This window comes from Hyla sarda, chromosome 6 (assembly GCF_029499605.1).
Source record: "Hyla sarda isolate aHylSar1 chromosome 6, aHylSar1.hap1, whole genome shotgun sequence".
NCBI classification, from domain to species: Eukaryota; Metazoa; Chordata; class Amphibia; order Anura; family Hylidae; genus Hyla; species Hyla sarda.
In genome coordinates this window covers 139,580,016-139,601,023 of record NC_079194.1, presented here as the reverse complement: position 1 = coordinate 139,601,023, position 21,008 = coordinate 139,580,016, and the positions used below count along the sequence as shown (strand labels likewise).

The window sequence follows — 21,008 nt, the reverse complement described above, 5'->3', positions numbered from 1 at the left end:
ATAATTTTGTCCGGCCCCTGTTTGGAGTTTGGTGTGACATTATGTCCAATTTGCTTTTTTTCCTCCCTTTTTTGGTTTAGTTCCAATACACACAAAGGGAATAAACATGTGTATAGCAAAACATGTGTTACTGCAATCCTTTCCTGTGAGAAATGCTTCATTTTGTAGGAAAATTTCAGGGGTGCCAACATTTACAGCCATGACTGTGTGTGTGTGTATATTAGATAGATAGATAGATAGATAGATAGATATATATAGATAGATAGATAGATAGATAGATAGATAGATAGATAGATCTATCTATCTATCTATCTATCTATCTATCTATCTATCTATCTACACACACACACACACACACACACACACACACACACACACACACACTGGTGAAAGGGATTTTGCTGATGCAAAAGTTTCCTATATAAGAATGTTACCGATTCGCTGGCAGTATTTAGAGATCTAATAGTAAGGAAATTAAACACTAATGAGATAATCAAAACTGGTGCAAAGGAAAAAGGGAGCAGTCATACTCAGAGCTGAATTTTTTCACACTCCTACAAAACATTATGTTGCATAAAGAGAAAGCAGTCATCTGTGTGGGACCCAGGGCCCGTGGAATGTCTGACCTGATCCCTGAGTAAAGGAGAAACCGGAGCTGTGACAAAGATGAGGTACAGGCTCTCCCAAATAACCTGCTACCTTAAAGGGGTACAGTAATAAAGGAGAGGCTGATAAGGGGAGCAGTTTTTATATGAGTGGAACGACTGTACTGATAATGCGAGATTCAAAGTTAGGAGTACGGGAAGGTGTAGTGATGATGGAAGGGTCACAGTTATAAATGAGGGTGGGAAAGGTGTGATATGAGTGGGGGAGGGTGTAGTGATGATGGAAGGGTCACAGTTATAAATGAGGGTGGGAAAGGTGTGATATGAGTGGGGGAGGGTGTAGTGATGATGGAAGGGTCACAGTTATAAATGAGGGTGGGGAAGGTGTGATATGAGTGGGGGAGGGTGTCGTGATGATGATGGGAGATTCCTGATATAGTGGGGTTTGCCTCTTTCTCTCGTTACTTTATATTATAATATCTTGATGGCACAAAGGGCATTTTGCAGGTTTTGCCATCCACCAGCTTCTTCCTGACCTCCAGTTGAAGAGCCGTGTTTGCTTTTGCATATTCTGGCTCCACGTATCCCATCGCCACATTCAACCGCAAGCAGGGGGAGGGACAGCCGCTGGTCACTTCACCTGGAAAATATAGAAAGGAAATGATACCTGCAGGATGATGCAGAACTGTAGCTTGTGCTCCTCCACTCATTGGTGTAGGCAACAGTCTGAAAGGCCGCTGCTTTAATAAGACCATATAAAGATACAGGGAATGATACTATAGCCTGGAGTGTAATCTGCCCTGTACTCACCAATGACTTTTCCCTCCAGATTCAGTATTGGTGTGTGCTGGCGGACAGGAGGCCCCATAGATGTTAGCCCAACACGTTTCCGTGTCACTTTTCCTTTAATCTGTGGAACAATGACTGAGGCTCCAGGAAAGTCCAAGGCAGTTCTGCGGCGTTTACCTATGAGAAGAGGAAGGGTCGTTAATGGTCAGGTTCATGTCTTTACTCTGACTCCAAATTTAAATTTATCACAGATAACACTAATTTTCCTTCACTCACCTAACGTCCATACCAGGCTCGCCTCCACTGGACTGGTGGTCTCATCAATGTCATTGCCGTACAGACAGAGGCCAGCCTCCAGCCGTAAACTGTCCCGGGCTGCTAGACCCGCCAGCTTTACTTCAGAACTCTGCAGGAGTCTCTCTGCCAGTTCCACTGCTCTGTTAGCAGGCACAGAGATCTGCAGAGACAGCACAGAAAGCCTTGACACATAAGCCTATGACCTCCCGAAAGATTAGCATACTCCACTCTTGTGCAGTGTCAGAATCAAAAACGTTTTATATGTTGTACATCTTGGCAAAATATTATCCTTTCTAATATACTTCATAAAAATATATCTATGGCTTATAAAAAGACCACTGGCGGTCCCCATCCAATCCAGAACATAATCCGATCCAGCTGCTGCTTCATCTTTGTTAAAGCTGAAGCACAAGCTGGGACAAAGTCCAGTAAGTGAGGGCAGGACTAACATTCCTCTGTGCTCACTCCTGTCCTATCAGACTGCAGTATGAAAACAGAAAGGAGGAGGGATACAGAGCATGCTGTGATTGGATGAAGAGACCCAGCACAGAACAGCAGACTCTGAGTGAGGGCTGGCTCAGAGCTTGCTTGGGACACGACCCTTCCGGAGCAGTGGATGTATGAATGAGTGAGCAGCAGAATGGAGGGATTTCTAAGGCAAATACAGATGCTAGACACATAAAAACAGACATGCAAAGAATCTACATGACCTAGTAAGTAACATATATAAGCATTTTTGTTCTGTGATGTAACAGATACACTTAGACTCTGTCTGTGAGAAACCTTGCTTTATCCCCTCTATAAAGATTAATCTCTTAAGGACACAGGGCGCCCAGTCCCGGTATATAACGCGGGGTCCTGCCGTGACCCCGCGTCATACCGGGTCAGTCCCGGTGGCTAATGATAGCCGGGACCCTTGGCTAATAGCATGCCACACCGATCATTGTGCCGTGTGTTATTAACCCTTTAGACGCGGCGATCAATGTTGATTGCCTCATCTAAAATGAAAGTAAAAGCTTCCCGGCAGCTCAGTCGTGCTGATCGGGACCATCGCGATAAAATCACAATGTCCCGATCAGCTAGCACCCAAGCGGAGGTCCCCTCACCTGTCTCCGTCGCGTCCGATCGGTGATTGATTGCTCCAAGCCTGAGATTCAGGCTTGAGCAATTGACCGCCTATAACACTGATCAATGCAAAGCTTTGGCTTTGCAGTGAACAGTGTAAAAGATCAGTGTGTGCAGTGTTATAGCCCCCTATGGGAGCTATAACACTGCAAAAACAAAAGTGAAAAAAAGTTAATAAAAGGTCATTTAACCCCTTCCCTAATAAAAGTTTGAATCACCCCCTTTTCCCATAAAAATAAAAATAAAAAAGTTATAGGGGTCAGAAGGAGAATTTTTAACGTATAGATTTTCCTGCATGTAGTTAGGATTTTTTTCAGAAGTACGACAAAATCAAACCTATATAAGTAGGGTATCATTTTAATCGTATGGACCTACAGAATAATGATAAGGTGTCATTTTTACCAAAAAATGTACCGCGTACAAACGGAAGCCCCCATAAATTACAAAATGGCATTTTTTTCTTAAATATTTTCGCACAATTTTTCTTCCGTTTTGCCGTGAATTGTTTGGTAAAATGACTAAGGTCACTGCAAAGTAGAATTGATGACGCAAAAAAATAAGCCATCACATGGAATTTTATGTGCAAAATTGAAAGCGTTATGATTTTTAGAAGGTGATGAGGAAAGAATGAAAATGCAAAAACGCTGAGTCCTTAAGGGTTTAAATTTGTGACTTCCCATAAATAAGCACATTTCTCCTCTGAAATACTCTGATGCTGAGCTTACAGAGGCTAGTTTGAATATACGATCCTTGACAGACCATTATCAGTCCCGGTTTATTATCAGCACACCTACCTCCACCCCGTCCTCCCCTGTGTACCCACAACGGGTTACTCTGCAACCAGGAATCCCAAACACACCGGTAGTGACACCAGTCATGAATGTCAGCTTGGAAAGGTTGTCACTCAATCCAGCCTGGAGAACTTTAGCAGTAGAGGGACCTGGAGATAGAAGAACACAACAAAAAAACACGGTTTAAAAATCTGGATCCTGACCGGACACAATGATTCAGGGAGCTCTTGTCTATCCCGCTACAGTCTGTCCTGTAGATTGTGACTTCATATGGTCAGTATTCTCCTACAATTGTAAAATCATCTGATCTACCACCAGCAGAGTGTTCAAAAATTACAAATCAAGGTAATAACCCACAAAATAAAATCATCTCCCCTCCCCAATTCTGGGGTTATGTATCAGTGGAGGCAGGCAGGACAAGTCACCCCAAAATTATATAATAGCGGTCGTGGTCTGCTAGATTTAAGTTAGATAACCACTTATAGCCAGACCTTGTAGAGCCAAGAGAGCACAGTCTACAACTTCTATGGCCACATCCCGTCCGGCTGCTCTGAACTCCTGCAGGTTGTCCTGTTGGAGAGACAAATAAATATAGATAACTGGCCAACTTTATAGGATGAAACTGACAGCGACAAGATGGAACACATTACCTGCATGTGGGCAGAGTCTTTCTCAGCACAGCCGGCATTGGACACTACATAGAGGTAATTATCCGAGGTGTTCGTCACAATGAGGTCATCAATAATCCCACCACTTTCATTAGTGAAGAGGGACAGTGTACCCTACAGAGAAAGCAATACATTATCATGACAGTGAAAGGTTGTCACAGCCCCGCCCCCATTACTGACATCACTGGATATAATTACATTGTGATCAGACATGAGACCACACACCTTATACTACAGTCACATCTATTCCATCTATTACTACTGACAACCATCCTCTATATCATGTCTGAGAGGTGTCACAGCCCCGCCCCCATTACTGACATCACTGGATATAATTACATTGTGATCAGACATGAGACCACACACACCTTATACTACAGTCACATCTATTCCATCTATTACTACTGACCACCATCCTCTATATCATATCTGAGAGGTTGTCACAGCCCCGCCCCCATTACTGACATCACTGGATATAATTACATTGTGATCAGACATGAGATCCACACATCTTATACTACAGTCACATCTATTCCATCTATTACTACTGACAACCATCCTCTATATCATGTCTGAGAGGTTGTCACAGCCCCGCCCCCATTACTGACATCACTGGATATAATTACATTGTGATCAGACATGAGACCACACACACCTTATACTACAGTCACATCTATTCTCTCTATTACTGCTGACAACCATCCACTATATCATGTCTGAGAGGTTGTCACAGCCCCGCCCCCGTTACTGACATCACTGGATATAATTACATTGTGATCAGACATGAGAACCACACACCTTATACTACAGTCACATCTATTCCATCTATTACTGCTGACAACCATCCTCTATATCATGTCTGAGAGGTTGTCACAGCCCCGCCCCCATTACTGACATCACTGGATATAATTACATTGTGATCAGACATGAGATCCACACACCTTATACTACAGTCACATCTATTCCATCTATTACTACTGACAACCATCCTCTATATCATGTCTGAGAGGTTGTCACAGCCCCGCCCCCATTACTGACATCACTGGATATAATTACATTGTGATTAGACATGAGACCCACACATTATACTACAGTCACATCTATTCCATCTATTACTGCTGACAACCATCCTCTATATCATGTCTGAGAGGTTGTCACAGCCCCGCCCCCATTACTGACATCACTGGATATAATTACATTGTGATCAGACATGAGACCACACACCTTATACTACAGTCACATCTATTCCATCTATTACTGCTGACAACCATCCTCTATATCATGTCTGAGAGGTTGTCACAGCCCCGCCCCCATTACTGACATCACTGGATATAATTACATTGTGATCAGACATGAGACCACACCCCTTATACTACAGTCACATCTATTCCATCTATTACTGCTGACAACCATCCTCTATATCATGTCTGAGAGGTTGTCACAGCCCCGCCCCCATTACTGACATCACTGGATATAATTACATTGTGATCAGACATGAGACCACACCCCTTATACTACAGTCACATCTATTCCATCTATTACTGCTGACAACCATCCTCTATATCATATCTGAGAGGTTGTCACAGCCCCGCCCCCATTACTGACATCACTGGATATAATTACATTCTGATCAGACATGAGACCACACACCTTATACTACAGTCACATCTATTCCATCTATTACTGCTGACAACCATCCTCTATATCATGTCTGAGAGGTTGTCACAGCCCCGCCCCCATTACTGACATCACTGGATATAATTACATTGTGATCAGACATGAGAACCACACACCTTATACTACAGTCACATCTATTCCATCTATTACTGCTGACAACCATCCTCTATATCATGTCTGAGAGGTTGTCACAGCCCCGCCCCCATTACTGACATCACTGGATATAATTACATTGTGATCAGACATGAGAACCACACACCTTATACTACAGTCACATCTATTCCATCTATTACTGCTGACAACCATCCTCTATATCATGTCTGAGAGGTTGTCACAGCCCCGCCCCCATTACTGACATCACTGGATATAATGACATTGTGATCAGACATGAGACCACACCCCTTATACTACAGTCACATCTATTCCATCTATTACTGCTGACAACCATCCTCTATATCATGTCTGAGAGGTTGTCACAGCCCCGCCCCCATTACTGACATCACTGGATATAATTATATTGTGATCAGACATGAGACCACACACCTTATACTACAGTCACATCTATTCCATCTATTACTGCTGACAACCATCCTCTATATCATGTCTGAGAGGTTGTCACAGCCCCGCCCCCATTACTGACATCACTGGATATAATTACATTGTGATCAGACATGAGATCACACCTTATACTACAGTCACATCTATTCCATCTATTACTGCTGACAACCATCCTCTATATCATGTCTGAGAGGTTGTCACAGCCCCGCCCCCATTACTGACATCACTGGATATAATTACATTCTGATCAGACATGAGACCACACACCTTATACTACAGTCACATCTATTCCATCTATTACTGCTGACAACCATCCTCTATATCATGTCTGAGAGGTTGTCACAGCCCCGCCCCCATTACTGACATCACTGGATATAATTACATTGTGATCAGACATGAGATCCACACACCTTATACTACAGTCACATCTATTCCATCTATTACTGCTGACAACCATCCTCTATATCATGTCTGAGAGGTTGTCACAGCCCCGCCCCCATTACTGACATCACTAGATATAATTACATTGTGATCAGACATGAGACCACACACCTTATACTACAGTCACATCTATTCCATCTATTACTGCTGACAACCATCCTCTATATCATGTCTGAGAGGTTGTCACAGCCCCGCCCCCATTACTGACATCACTGGATATAATGACATTGTGATCAGACATGAGATCACACACCTTATACTACAGTCACATCTATTCCCTCTATTACTGCTGACAACCATCTATATCATGTCTGAGAGGTTGTCACAGCCCCGCCCCCATTACTGACATCACTGGATATAATTTCATTGTGATCAGACATGAGACCACACACCTTATACTACAGTCACATCTATTCCCTCTATTACTACTGACAACCATCCTCTATATCATGTCTGAGAGGTTGTCACAGCCCCGCCCCCATTACTGACATCACTGGATATAATTACATTGTGATCAGACATGAGACCACACACCTTATACTACAGTCACATCTATTCCATCTATTACTGCTGACAACCATCCTCTATATCATGTCTGAGAGGTTGTCACAGCCCCGCCCCCATTACTGACATCACTGGATATAATTACATTGTGATCAGACATGAGATCACACACCTTATGCTACAGTCACATCTATTTCATCTATTACTGCTGACAACCATCCTCTATATCATGTCTGAGAGGTTGTCACAGCCCCGCCCCCATTACTGACATCACTGGATATAATTACATTGTGATCAGACATGAGATCACACACCTTATGCTACAGTCACATCTATTTCATCTATTACTGCTGACAACCATCCTCTATATCATGTCTGAGAGGTTGTCACAGCCCCGCCCCCATTACTGACATCACTGGATATAATTACATTGTGATCAGACATGAGATCACACACCTTATACTACAGTCACATCTATTCCATCTATTACTGCTGACAACCATCCTCTATATCATGTCTGAGAGGTTATCACAGCCCCGCCCCCATTACTGACATCACTGGATATAATTACATTGTGATCAGACATGAGACCACACCCCTTATACTACAGTCACATCTATTCCATCTATTACTGCTGACAACCATCCTCTATATCATGTCTGAGAGGTTGTCACAGCCCCGCCCCCATTACTGACATCACTGGATATAATTACATTGTGATCAGACATGAGACCACACACCTTATACTACAGTCACATCTATTCCATCTGTTACTGCTGACAACCATCCTCTATATCATGTCTGAGAGGTTGTCACAGCCCCGCCCCCATTACTGACATCACTGGATATAATTACATTGTGATCAGACATGAGACCACACACCTTATACTACAGTAACATCTATTCCCTCTATTACTGCTGACAACCATCCTATATATCATGTCTGAGAGGTTGTCACAGCCCCGCCCCCATTACTGACATCACTGGATATAATGACATTGTGATCAGACATGAGAACCACACACCTTATACTACAGTAACATCTATTCCCTCTATTACTGCTGACAACCATCCTCTATATCATGTCTGAGAGGTTGTCACAGCCCCGCCCCCATTACTGACATCACTGGATATAATTACATTGTGATCAGACATGAGAACCACACACCTTATACTACAGTCACATCTATTCCATCTATTACTGCTGACAACCATCCTCTATATCATGTCTGAGAGGTAGTCACAGCCCCGCCCCCATTACTGACATCACTGGATATAATGACATTGTGATCAGACATGAGATCACACACCTTATACTACAGTCACATCTATTCCCTCTATTACTGCTGACAACCATCTATATCATGTCTGAGAGGTTGTCACAGCCCCGCCCCCATTACTGACATCACTGGATATAATTACATTGTGATCAGACATGAGATCACACACCTTATACTACAGTCACATCTATTCCATCTATTACTGCTGACAACCATCCTCTATATCATGTCTGAGAGGTTGTCACAGCCCCGCCCCCATTACTGACATCACTGGATATAATTACATTGTGATCAGACATGAGACCACACACCTTATACTACAGTCACATCTATTCCATCTATTACTGCTGACAACCATCCTCTATATCATGTCTGAGAGGTTGTCACAGCCCCGCCCCCATTATAGACATCACTGGATATAATTTCATTGTGATCAGACATGAGACCACACACCTTATACTACAGTCACATCTATTCCATCTATTACTGCTGACAACCATCCTCTATATCATGTCTGAGAGGTTGTCACAGCCCCGCCCCCATTACTGACATCACTGGATATAATTACATTGTGATAGGACATGAGACCACACACCTTATACTACAGTCACATCTATTCCCTCTATTACTACTGACAACCATCCTCTATATCATGTCTGAGAGGTTGTCACAGCCCCGCCCCCATTACTGACATCACTGGATATAATTACATTGTGATAGGACATGAGACCACACACCTTATACTACAGTCACATCTATTCCATCTATTACTGCTGACAACCATCCTCTATATCATGTCTGAGAGGTTGTCACAGCCCCGCCCCCATTACTGACATCACTAGATATAATTACATTGTGATCAGACATGAGACCACACATCTTATACTACAGTCACATCTATTCCCTCTATTACTGCTGACAACCATCCTCTCTATCATGTCTGAGAGGTTGTCACAGCCCCGCCCCCATTACTGACATCACTGGATATAATGACATTGTGATCAGACATGAGATCACACCCCTTATACTACAGTCACATCTATTCCATCTATTACTGCTGACAACCATCCTCTATATCATGTCTGAGAGGTTGTCACAGCCCCGCCCCCATTACTGACATCACTGGATATAATTACATTGTGATCAGACATGAGACCACACCCCTTATACTACAGTCACATCTATTCCCTCTATTACTGCTGACAACCATCCTCTATATCATGTCTGAGAGGTTGTCACAGCCCCGCCCCCATTACTGACATCACTGGATATAATTACATTGTGATCAGACATGAGACCACACACCTTATACTACAGTCACATCTATTCCATCTATTACTGCTGACAACCATCCTCTATATCATGTCTGAGAGGTGTCACAGCCCCGCCCCCATTACTGACATCACTGGATATAATTACATTGTGATCAGACATGAGACCACACCCCTTATACTACAGTCACATCTATTCCATCTATTACTGCTGACAACCATCCTCTATATCATGTCTGAGAGGTTGTCACAGCCCCGCCCCCATTACTGACATCACTGGATATAATTACATTGTGATCAGACATGAGACCACACACCTTATACTACAGTCACATCTATTCCATCTATTACTGCTGACAACCATCCTCTATATCATGTCTGAGAGGTTGTCACAGCCCCGCCCCCATTACTGACATCACTGGATATAATTACATTGTGATCAGACATGAGACCACACACCTTATACTACAGTCACATCTATTCCATCTATTACTGCTGACAACCATCCTCTATATCATGTCTGAGAGGTTGTCACAGCCCCGCCCCCATTACTGACATCACTAGATATAATTACATTGTGATCAGACATGAGATCCACACACCTTATACTACAGTCACATCTATTCCATCTATTACTGCTGACAACCATCCTCTATATCATGTCTGAGAGGTTGTCACAGCCCCGCCCCCATTACTGACATCACTGGATATAATTACATTGTGATCAGACATGAGACCACACATCTTATACTACAGTCACATCTATTCCATCTATTACTGCTGACAACCATCCTCTATATCATGTCTGAGAGGTTGTCACAGCCCCGCCCCCATTACTGACATCACTGGATATAATTACATTGTGATCAGACATGAGATCACACACCTTATACTACAGTCACATCTATTCCATCTATTACTGCTGACAACCATCCTCTATATCATGTCTGAGAGGTTATCACAGCCCCGCCCTCATTACTGACATCACTGGATATAATTACATTGTGATCAGACATGAGACCAAACACACCTTATACTACAGTCACATCTATTCCATCTATTACTGCTGACAACCATCCTCTATATCATGTCTGAGAGGTTGTCACAGCCCCGCCCCCATTATAGACATCACTGGATATAATTTCATTGTGATCAGACATGAGACCACACACCTTATACTACAGTCACATCTATTCCATCTATTACTGCTGACAACCATCCTCTATATCATGTCTGAGAGGTTGTCACAGCCCCGCCCCCATTACTGACATCACTGGATATAATTACATTGTGATCAGACATGAGATCACACATCTTATACTACAGTCACATCTATTCCATCTATTACTGCTGACAACCATCCTCTATATCATGTCTGAGAGGTTGTCACAGCCCCGCCCCCATTACTGACATCACTGGATATAATTACATTGTGATAGGACATGAGACCACACACACCTTATACTACAGTCACATCTATTCCCTCTATTACTACTGACAACCATCCTCTATATCATGTCTGAGAGGTTGTCACAGCCCCGCCCCCATTACTGACATCACTGGATATAATTACATTGTGATAGGACATGAGACCACACACCTTATACTACAGTCACATCTATTCCATCTATTACTGCTGACAACCATCCTCTATATCATGTCTGAGAGGTTGTCACAGCCCCGCCCCCATTACTGACATCACTGGATATAATTACATTGTGATCAGACATGAGATCACACCCCTTATACTACAGTCACATCTATTCCATCTATTACTGATGACAACCATCCTCTATATAATGTCTGAGAGGTTGTCACAGCCCCGCCCCCATTACTGACATCACTGGATATAATTACATTGCGATCAGACATGAGACCACACACCTTATATTACAGTCACATCTATTCCATCTATTACTGCTGACAACCATCCTCTATATCATGTCTGAGAGGTTGTCACAGCCCCGCCCCCATTACTGACATCACTGGATATAATTACATTGTGATCAGACATGAGACCACACCCCTTATACTACAGTCACATCTATTCCATCTATTACTGCTGACAACCATCCTCTATATCATGTCTGAGAGGTTGTCACAGCCCCGCCCCCATTACTGACATCACTGGATATAATTACATTGTGATCAGACATGAGACCACACACCTTATACTACAGTCACATCTATTCCATCTATTACTGCTGACAACCATCCTCTATATCATGTCTGAGAGGTTGTCACAGCCCCGCCCCCATTACTGACATCACTGGATATAATTACATTGTGATCAGACATGAGACCACACACCTTATACTACAGTCACATCTATTCCATCTATTACTGCTGACAACCATCCTCTATATCATGTCTGAGAGGTTGTCACAGCCCCGCCCCCATTACTGACATCACTGGATATAATTACATTGTGATCAGACATGAGACCACACACCTTATACTACAGTCACATCTATTCCATCTATTACTGCTGACAACCATCCTCTATATCATGTCTGAGAGGTTGTCACAGCTCCGCCCCCATTACTGACATCACTGGATATAATTATATTGTGATCAGACATGAGACCACACACCTTATACTACAGTCACATCTATTCCATCTATTACTGCTGACAACCATCCTCTATATCATGTCTGAGAGGTTGTCACAGCCCCGCCCCCATTACTGACATCACTGGATATAATTACATTGTGATCAGACATGAGACCACACACCTTATACTACAGTCACATCTATTCCATCTATTACTGCTGACAACCATCCTCTATATCATGTCTGAGAGGTTGTCACAGCTCCGCCCCCATTACTGACATCACTGGATATAATTATATTGTGATCAGACATGAGACCACACACCTTATACTACAGTCACATCTATTCCATCTATTACTGCTGACAACCATCCTCTATATCATGTCTGAGAGGTTGTCACAGCCCCGCCCCCATTACTGACATCACTGGATATAATTACATTGTGATCAGACATGAGATCCACACACCTTATACTACAGTCACATCTATTCCATCTATTACTGCTGACAACCATCCTCTATATCATGTCTGAGAGGTTGTCACAGCCCCGCCCCCATTACTGACATCACTGGATATAATTACATTGTGATCAGACATGAGACCACACACATTATACTACAGTCACATCTATTCCCTCTATTACTGCTGACAACCATCCTCTATATCATGTCTGAGAGGTTGTCACAGCCCCGCCCCCATTACTGACATCACTGGATATAATTACATTGTGATCAGACATGAGATCACACACCTTATACTACAGTCACATCTATTCCATCTATTACTGCTGACAACCATCCTCTATATCATGTCTGAGAAGTTGTCACAGCCCCGCCCCCATTACTGACATCACTGGATATAATTACATTGTGATCAGACATGAGATCCACACCCCTTATACTACAGTCACATCTATTCCATCTATTACTGCTGACAACCATCCTCTATATCATGTCTGAGAGGTTGTCACAGCCCCGCCCCCATTACTGACATCACTGGATATAATTACATTGTGATCAGACATGAGACCACACACCTTATACTACAGTCACATCTATTCCATCTATTACTGCTGACAACCATCCTCTATATCATGTCTGAGAGGTTGTCACAGCCCCGCCCCCATTACTGACATCACTGGATATAATTACATTGTGATCAGACATGAGATCCACACACCTTATACTACAGTCACATCTATTCCATCTATTACTGCTGACAACCATCTATATCATGTCTGAGAGGTTGTCACAGCCCCGCCCCCATTACTGACATCACTGGATATAATTACATTGTGATCAGACATGAGATCACACACCTTATACTACAGTCACATCTATTCCATCTATTACTGCTGACAACCATCCTCTATATCATGTCTGAGAGGTTGTCACAGCCCCGCCCCCATTACTGACATCACTGGATATAATTACATTGTGATCAGACATGAGACCACACACTTTATACTACAGTCACATCTATTCCATCTATTACTGCTGACAACCATCCTCTATATCATGTCTGAGAGGTTGTCACAGCCCCGCCCCCATTACTGACATCACTGGATATAATTACATTGTGATCAGACATGAGACCACACACCTTATACTACAGTCACATCTATTCCCTCTATTACTGCTGATAACCATCCTCTATATCATGTCTGAGAGGTTGTCACAGCCCCGCCCCCATTACTGACATCACTGGATATAATTACATTGTGATCAGACATGAGACCACACACCTTATACTACAGTCACATCTATTCCATCTATTACTGCTGACAACCATCCTCTATATCATGTCTGAGAGGTTGTCACAGCCCCGCCCCCATTACTGACATCACTGGATATAATTACATTGTGATCAGACATGAGACCACACACCTTATACTACAGTCACATCTATTCCCTCTATTACTGCTGATAACCATCCTCTATATCATGTCTGAGAGGTTGTCACAGCCCCGCCCCCATTACTGACATCACTGGATATAATTACATTGTGATCAGACATGAGACCACACACCTTATACTACAGTCACATCTATTCCATCTATTACTGCTGACAACCATCCTCTATATCATGTCTGAGAGGTTGTCACAGCCCCGCCCCCATTACTGACATCACTGGATATAATTACATTGTGATCAGACATGAGACCACACACCTTATACTACAGTCACATCTATTCCCTCTATTACTGCTGATAACCATCCTCTATATCATGTCTGAGAGGTTGTCACAGCCCCGCCCCCATTACTGACATCACTGGATATAATTACATTGTGATCAGACATGAGACCACACACCTTATACTACAGTCACATCTATTCCATCTATTACTGCTGACAACCATCCTCTATATCATGTCTGAGAGGTTGTCACAGCCCCGCCCCCATTACTGACATCACTGGATATAATTACATTGTGATCAGACATGAGACCACACACCTTATACTACAGTCACATCTATTCCATCTATTACTGCTGACAACCATCCTCTATATCATGTCTGAGAGGTGTCACAGCCCCGCCCCCATTACTGACATCACTGGATATAATTACATTGTGATCAGACATGAGACCACACACCTTATACTACAGTCACATCTATTCCATCTATTACTGCTGACAACCATCCTCTATATCATGTCTGAGAGGTTGTCACAGCCCCGCCCCCATTACTGACATCACTGGATATAATTACATTGTGATCAGACATGAGACCACACACCTTATACTACAGTCACATCTATTCCATCTATTACTGCTGACAACCATCCTCTATATCATGTCTGAGAGGTTGTCACAGCTCCGCCCCCATTACTGACATCACTGGATATAATTATATTGTGATCAGACATGAGACCACACATCTTATACTACAGTCACATCTATTCCATCTATTACTGCTGACAACCATCCTCTATATCATGTCTGAGAGGTTGTCACAGCCCCGCCCCCATTACTGACATCACTGGATATAATTACATTGTGATCAGACATGAGATCCACACACCTTATACTACAGTCACATCTATTCCATCTATTACTGCTGACAACCATCCTCTATATCATGTCTGAGAGGTTGTCACAGCCCCGCCCCCATTACTGACATCACTGGATATAATTACATTGTGATCAGACATGAGATCCACACACCTTATACTACAGTCACATCTATTCCATCTATTACTGCTGACAACCATCCTCTATATCATGTCTGAGAGGTTGTCACAGCCCCGCCCCCATTACTGACATCACTGGATATAGAATAGTATTGTTATCTGCTGTAAGGCCCTGGCATGTAATAAAATATGTATAAATATAATAACCTGATTTTGCTTCAGTTCAGCTATGTCACCAACCACAAGGCTTTCAATGAACATAATACGATGTTTTCCATGTATCCGAGTCTGAAATACAAGTAAAGAAGTAAAAAAATGTAGTAAATACATAATAAAGCGGAGATTAAAAAAAATAAATAAAAAAAAAACCCTGAAGAAAATACTGCAGATAAAAACTACATATCACTGCGCACAAAATAAACCCTAATACAGTGGTCCCTCAACATACGATGGTAATTCGTTCCAAACGACCCATCGTTTGTCGAATCCATCGTATGTTGAGGGATTCGGGCAATGTAAAAAGTGCATTTAATACTCACCTGTCCCTGCCGCTCCGGACCGCGTCCCCACCGCTCCCGATGCTGTCCCAGGGGCTCCCGATGCTGTCCCAGGGGCTCCCGATTCTGTCCCAGGGGCTCCCGATTCTGTCCCAGGGGCTGCCGATTCTGTCCCGCTGCTCCGGCGTCTTCTTCCGCATCTTCTGCAGGGTCCGGGTCTTGCTTTCTGGTAACGTTAATACGTTTTTGCGCCGGGACGGCGTGTGCAGCGACGTAATAACAACGCCGGAAAGCGAGGCCCGGACCCCGGAGAAGATGCAGAAGACGCCTGAGGATCGTGAAGTGGACCTGGAGCAGCGGGGATAGGTAAGTGAACCTGTCCGGGATGCTTAAACTGCTATCCGACAGCAGCTTAAGCATTTTAAGTTAAGTTAATGCGATGGCCCCGACATATAAAAGCATCGCATGTCGATTTGATCATATGTCGGGGCCATCGCATGTCGGGGGGTTACTGTACAGCCCCAGAAGAATATAAAAGTTCAATTAGTCAGAATATGGCAATTTTAAAGGGGTACTCCACCCTCAGACATCTTATCCCCTATCCAAAAGGATAGGGGATAAGATGTTTGATCACGGGGTCCCACCGCTGGGGACCCCTGCAATCTCTCCTGCAGCACCCCAGTTTCTCAGCTGCACAGAGTGAGGATCGTTCTGTGGCTGATGACGGGCGACACAGGGGACAGAGTATCGTGACATCACGGCTCCGCCCCCTCAATGTATATCTTAATGCAAGTCCCCAGCGGCGGGACCCCCACGATCAGACATCTTATTCCCTATCCAAAGGATAGGGGATAAGATGTCTAGGGGTGAAGTACCCTTTTAAACTTACTTATTTTCTTTAAAAAATGTCACTCCTCAGTGCCCACAGCCACCGCTGCTCACAGCCTCTCAGCGAGTGCAGCGCAGATGATGTCAGGAGAACGTCAAACCCGCTGAGGGCCTCTGCACCTGAGCCTGCTGGCCAGATAAGAACAACAGGGGGAGGAGGGAAGGGGAAAAGTGATGTGGCACAAGGGGTGAGGGGGGAATGATTTGGCTCAGGACACAGGGAAGTAAAAGGGGAATAAAATGGCACAGGTGGGATAAAAGGGGGGGGGGAGAAATGGCACAGGGGGTGGTAAAGAGGGGGAGATATTTTCATTAAAAGTTAAGTTTAATAGCATTTCCCAATTGTTGTCATACCGTACTGGCTGGAAGATTTGTACATCTGGGTCTGTAGATCCCCCTATATGATTTTTTACAATAAGAATTAGACTAATATATTTATGTAAAACATTGTTAGAGTTCCTGTCTAAAAGTGCTGCTTACCTGAAGCATGTGAGAGACATCAAACAGTGAGCAGTGCTGGCGGGTGTGAAGGTGAGACGCGATATGACTGTCCTTATACTGCACCGGGAGACTCCAGCCGGCAAACTCCACCATTTTACCACCATGTTCTCTGTGAAAGTCATAGAGCGCTGTGCGGGAAGACCCCTCTCCCTACAGGCAGAAGGTAAGGAACAGAAGTCACCACTTTGAATACAATATGCAATACTTTATGCTGCAAACAGACGATTGATCCTACACTAGAACTCGCATGCAGCTTAAAGGGGTATTCCAGGAAAAAACATCCTAGGACTATATCCACCTTTTCCAGCCCACCGGAGCACCTGAAGGCTGAACTAATTTATGCAGGATAAGTCATCAACTGCCGAGCCGAGAAGTTTGTGACGAATCGAATTTACTGTAAGTTCGCTCATCTCTATTTGCAACATCTGGAGGTCCGCAGGTTGAAGACCACTGCACTACGTCAAAAGCTATCACAACCCAGAATGCATTGTTACTAAACACCCTTTCACCCAGGTGTAGTGAAGTAATACAAAAGGTATAAAGACAAATCACGTATGAAAAGGGTTAAAAACTGAAATCATTAAGGCAGCCATATGAACCCAACCTAGTGTGTCCAGCAAAGAGAATGCTAAACATAATTTTATATGATATTGAGCCCCCAGTACATAGCATGTAGGCATGTAACATACTGAAGCACAGTGTACATTGCATACTATTCTGCCAGTATACAGACGTATACCTGAAGATAAACTACTTATTATGCCCAATCCTGTTATGTATCCACCACTGCGCAGTCCAATCTGTGCGTCGTGTATCGCTGCCCCAATTATTAACATATGGCCGGGCACAGAGAACAGGATTTATCAAGATCTATTGTGCATGTAACAGAAATTACTGTGTCACATAATGGAGGAGGATGATACCTTATGCTTATAGTGTACCCGGCAGATCCAACAATAAACATTTTTTTTTAAATATATCACTCAGTACCTAATCGTGACCATGTACATCTCATTTTTACGTGTCTAGCACCTTTACTTTTTTATTACACTTTTAATTTAGCTCACTAGTCTGAATTCCTCTCAGAGGGAGGAGGCGTGGCCTCAATGTGCAGGTCTCCGCCCCCTCCCTCAGTATACTGTCTGCTCACATCTCCCCTAGCATTAGCAAAACTACAACTCCCAGCTTGTCCTCACTGACAGTAGCAGGACACAAGCTGACAGTGGGAGGATTTTTCCTCCAGCTCTGAGCCCTACGCTCACAGCTGTCAATCAAGGAAGTGTGTCCATGACATAGGTGATGACGCATGGACACAGCAGGAGTAGTATGTGTCCAAGCAGGCAGGGGGGGCAGTTGTTTGACTGGCTTTTCCAATATGAAATACTAAAAATGTTCTAATGAAAGCAATTGCAAAACCTACTGGTTATACCTGCCTTACAACATATCAAAGGTTTTTCTGACAGTGCCCATTTAAGCCTCAATGTAAGTGACCGATCCGAGTGCAATCCTCATTGCCAACTGACTGGATCTCATCACAGCCAGATTAAAAACCCGCCATCCTGAAAGCAACATTTCTGAACATTTTCCTTGACCCCCGTGTCATAATCTGAGGCCAAACTCCACCGGGAGCAGAGAAAGAAGCAGAGAACCAACCTTTGGTCACAGTACAAAACTACTGCATAGTAGAAACCAAGCAGCTGCCCCCCCCAACATATACAAAACACCTGGATATAGTCACACAGAGACCTCTGTTTGCACAATGATACAGGTAGCGGCTCCGCCAAACACACATGAAATTACAAGTCGTCCGTATGATACAGTTACCGATCAGTCATGGTTATTAATCAGTCATTGATCAGTTATTGATCATACAGTTTTTGATCAGTTGTACAGTTACCAATCAGGTATATAGTTATTAATTTGTTGTACGTTACTGCTCAGTTGTATAGTTGCCAGTCATGTGGTTATTGATGAGTAGTACGGTTAATGATCAGGTGTATCAGTCAGTCATGTGGTTATTGATCAGTCGTGCAATGATCAGGTGTATCAGTCAGTCATGTGGTTATTGATCAGTCGTATAGCTATCGATCAGTTGTACATAAATTAGATGAATGTTGCACAAAGGTTTACAATTGCAAAATCAAATTCAAGTGACTGACGCTTCCTGCAGGTGGTGGGATTTCTGCAACAGTCACTGATCAGCTAAGTTATCACTCAGTCTTCTGGTCACTGATCAGTTGTATAGGATGAAGTTATCTATGATTAGTTGTTATTGATCAGTTAAAGTTATAATAACCAGATCTATGATCTCTGATGAGTCCTCTGGTTATTGATCAGTTGTATATAGTTATAATAACCAGATCTCTGATGAGTCCTCTGGTTATTGATCAGTTGTATATAGTTATAATAACCAGATCTATGATTACTGACGAGTCCTCTGGTTATTGATCAGTTGTATATAGTTATAATAACCAGATCTCTGATGAGTCCTCTGGTTATTGATCAGTTGTATATAGTTATAATAACCAGATCTATGATCTCTGATGAGTCCTCTGGTTATTGATCAGTTGTATATAGTTATAATAACCAGATCTATGATCTCTGATGAGTCCTCTGGTTATTGATCAGTTGTATATAGTTATAATAACCAGATCTATGATCACTGATGAGTCCTCTTGTTATTGATCAGTTGTATATAGTTATAATAACCAGATCTATGATCTCTGATGAGTCCTCTGGTTATTGATCAGTTGTATATAGTTATAATAACCAGATCTATGATCACTGATGAGTCCTCTTGTTATTGATCAGTTGTATATAGTTATAATAACCAGATCAGTTGCAGTAGTTACTGATAAGTTGCATTGATCGCATTCAGGCTTTGATGCAGCTGCTCCAAATCGTCTCGTGCAGCCACCTCCCGCACACGGTAGATCCGCCCCGTGCTCTCGGTACCTGGCCCCCGCTGTAGCTTCTCTTCTGCCCGCCAGAGCTCCACACTCGAGCCGCAACCGTCCGCAACCAGCGCATCGTCTCTGCTCACAGCAGCCAGTGCAGCCGACTGCGCCTGCGCAGGGAACACACCTCCACTCTCCAGCGCGCAACCGCAGAAAGCCAGTACCAGCCAGATGCTGCGCATGCGCGGAGGTAATCGGTTACTGTAAGAGGGGGAGGAGTCTTTGCAGTTCCAGCAGCTGGAATATCAGAGTTCTTGTCCTTATACCTGAAATTTCTTATATAACCTCAGGCTTGTAGCAGCTGCTGGATCCTCCAACTACAATGCGTCATGTCCAAAGGGCAATGGGCCTCATTGCTCCAAGCAAAAGAGTCCATCTGATCGCTTCTTTATGCGAAAGGGGTGCAGCCCAGGACTGCTTCTCTACATTCCGCCTAGAGCCCTAGACACAGGATAACATTCTGCTCCCTGCAGC

At 43.4% G+C, this 21,008-nt stretch overlaps 1 protein-coding gene across 1 annotated transcript; it reads right to left on the bottom strand.

The window, feature by feature from the left end:
* Window positions 1–364: 364 nt before the first annotated feature.
* On the bottom strand, window positions 365–20,686 carry AMT (aminomethyltransferase). Its single transcript, XM_056525238.1, has 9 exons — window positions 20,533–20,686; window positions 17,557–17,727; window positions 15,899–15,979; window positions 4,258–4,389; window positions 4,099–4,177; window positions 3,611–3,756; window positions 1,671–1,851; window positions 1,416–1,571; window positions 365–1,245 (listed from the first exon to the last, which is right to left on the bottom strand). Exons 1-9 carry the CDS (start codon window positions 20,605–20,607, stop codon window positions 1,067–1,069), a joined length of 1,200 nt encoding a protein of 399 aa, XP_056381213.1. The 5' UTR covers window positions 20,608–20,686; the 3' UTR covers window positions 365–1,066.
* Between the last annotated feature and the right edge of the window lie 322 nt (window positions 20,687–21,008).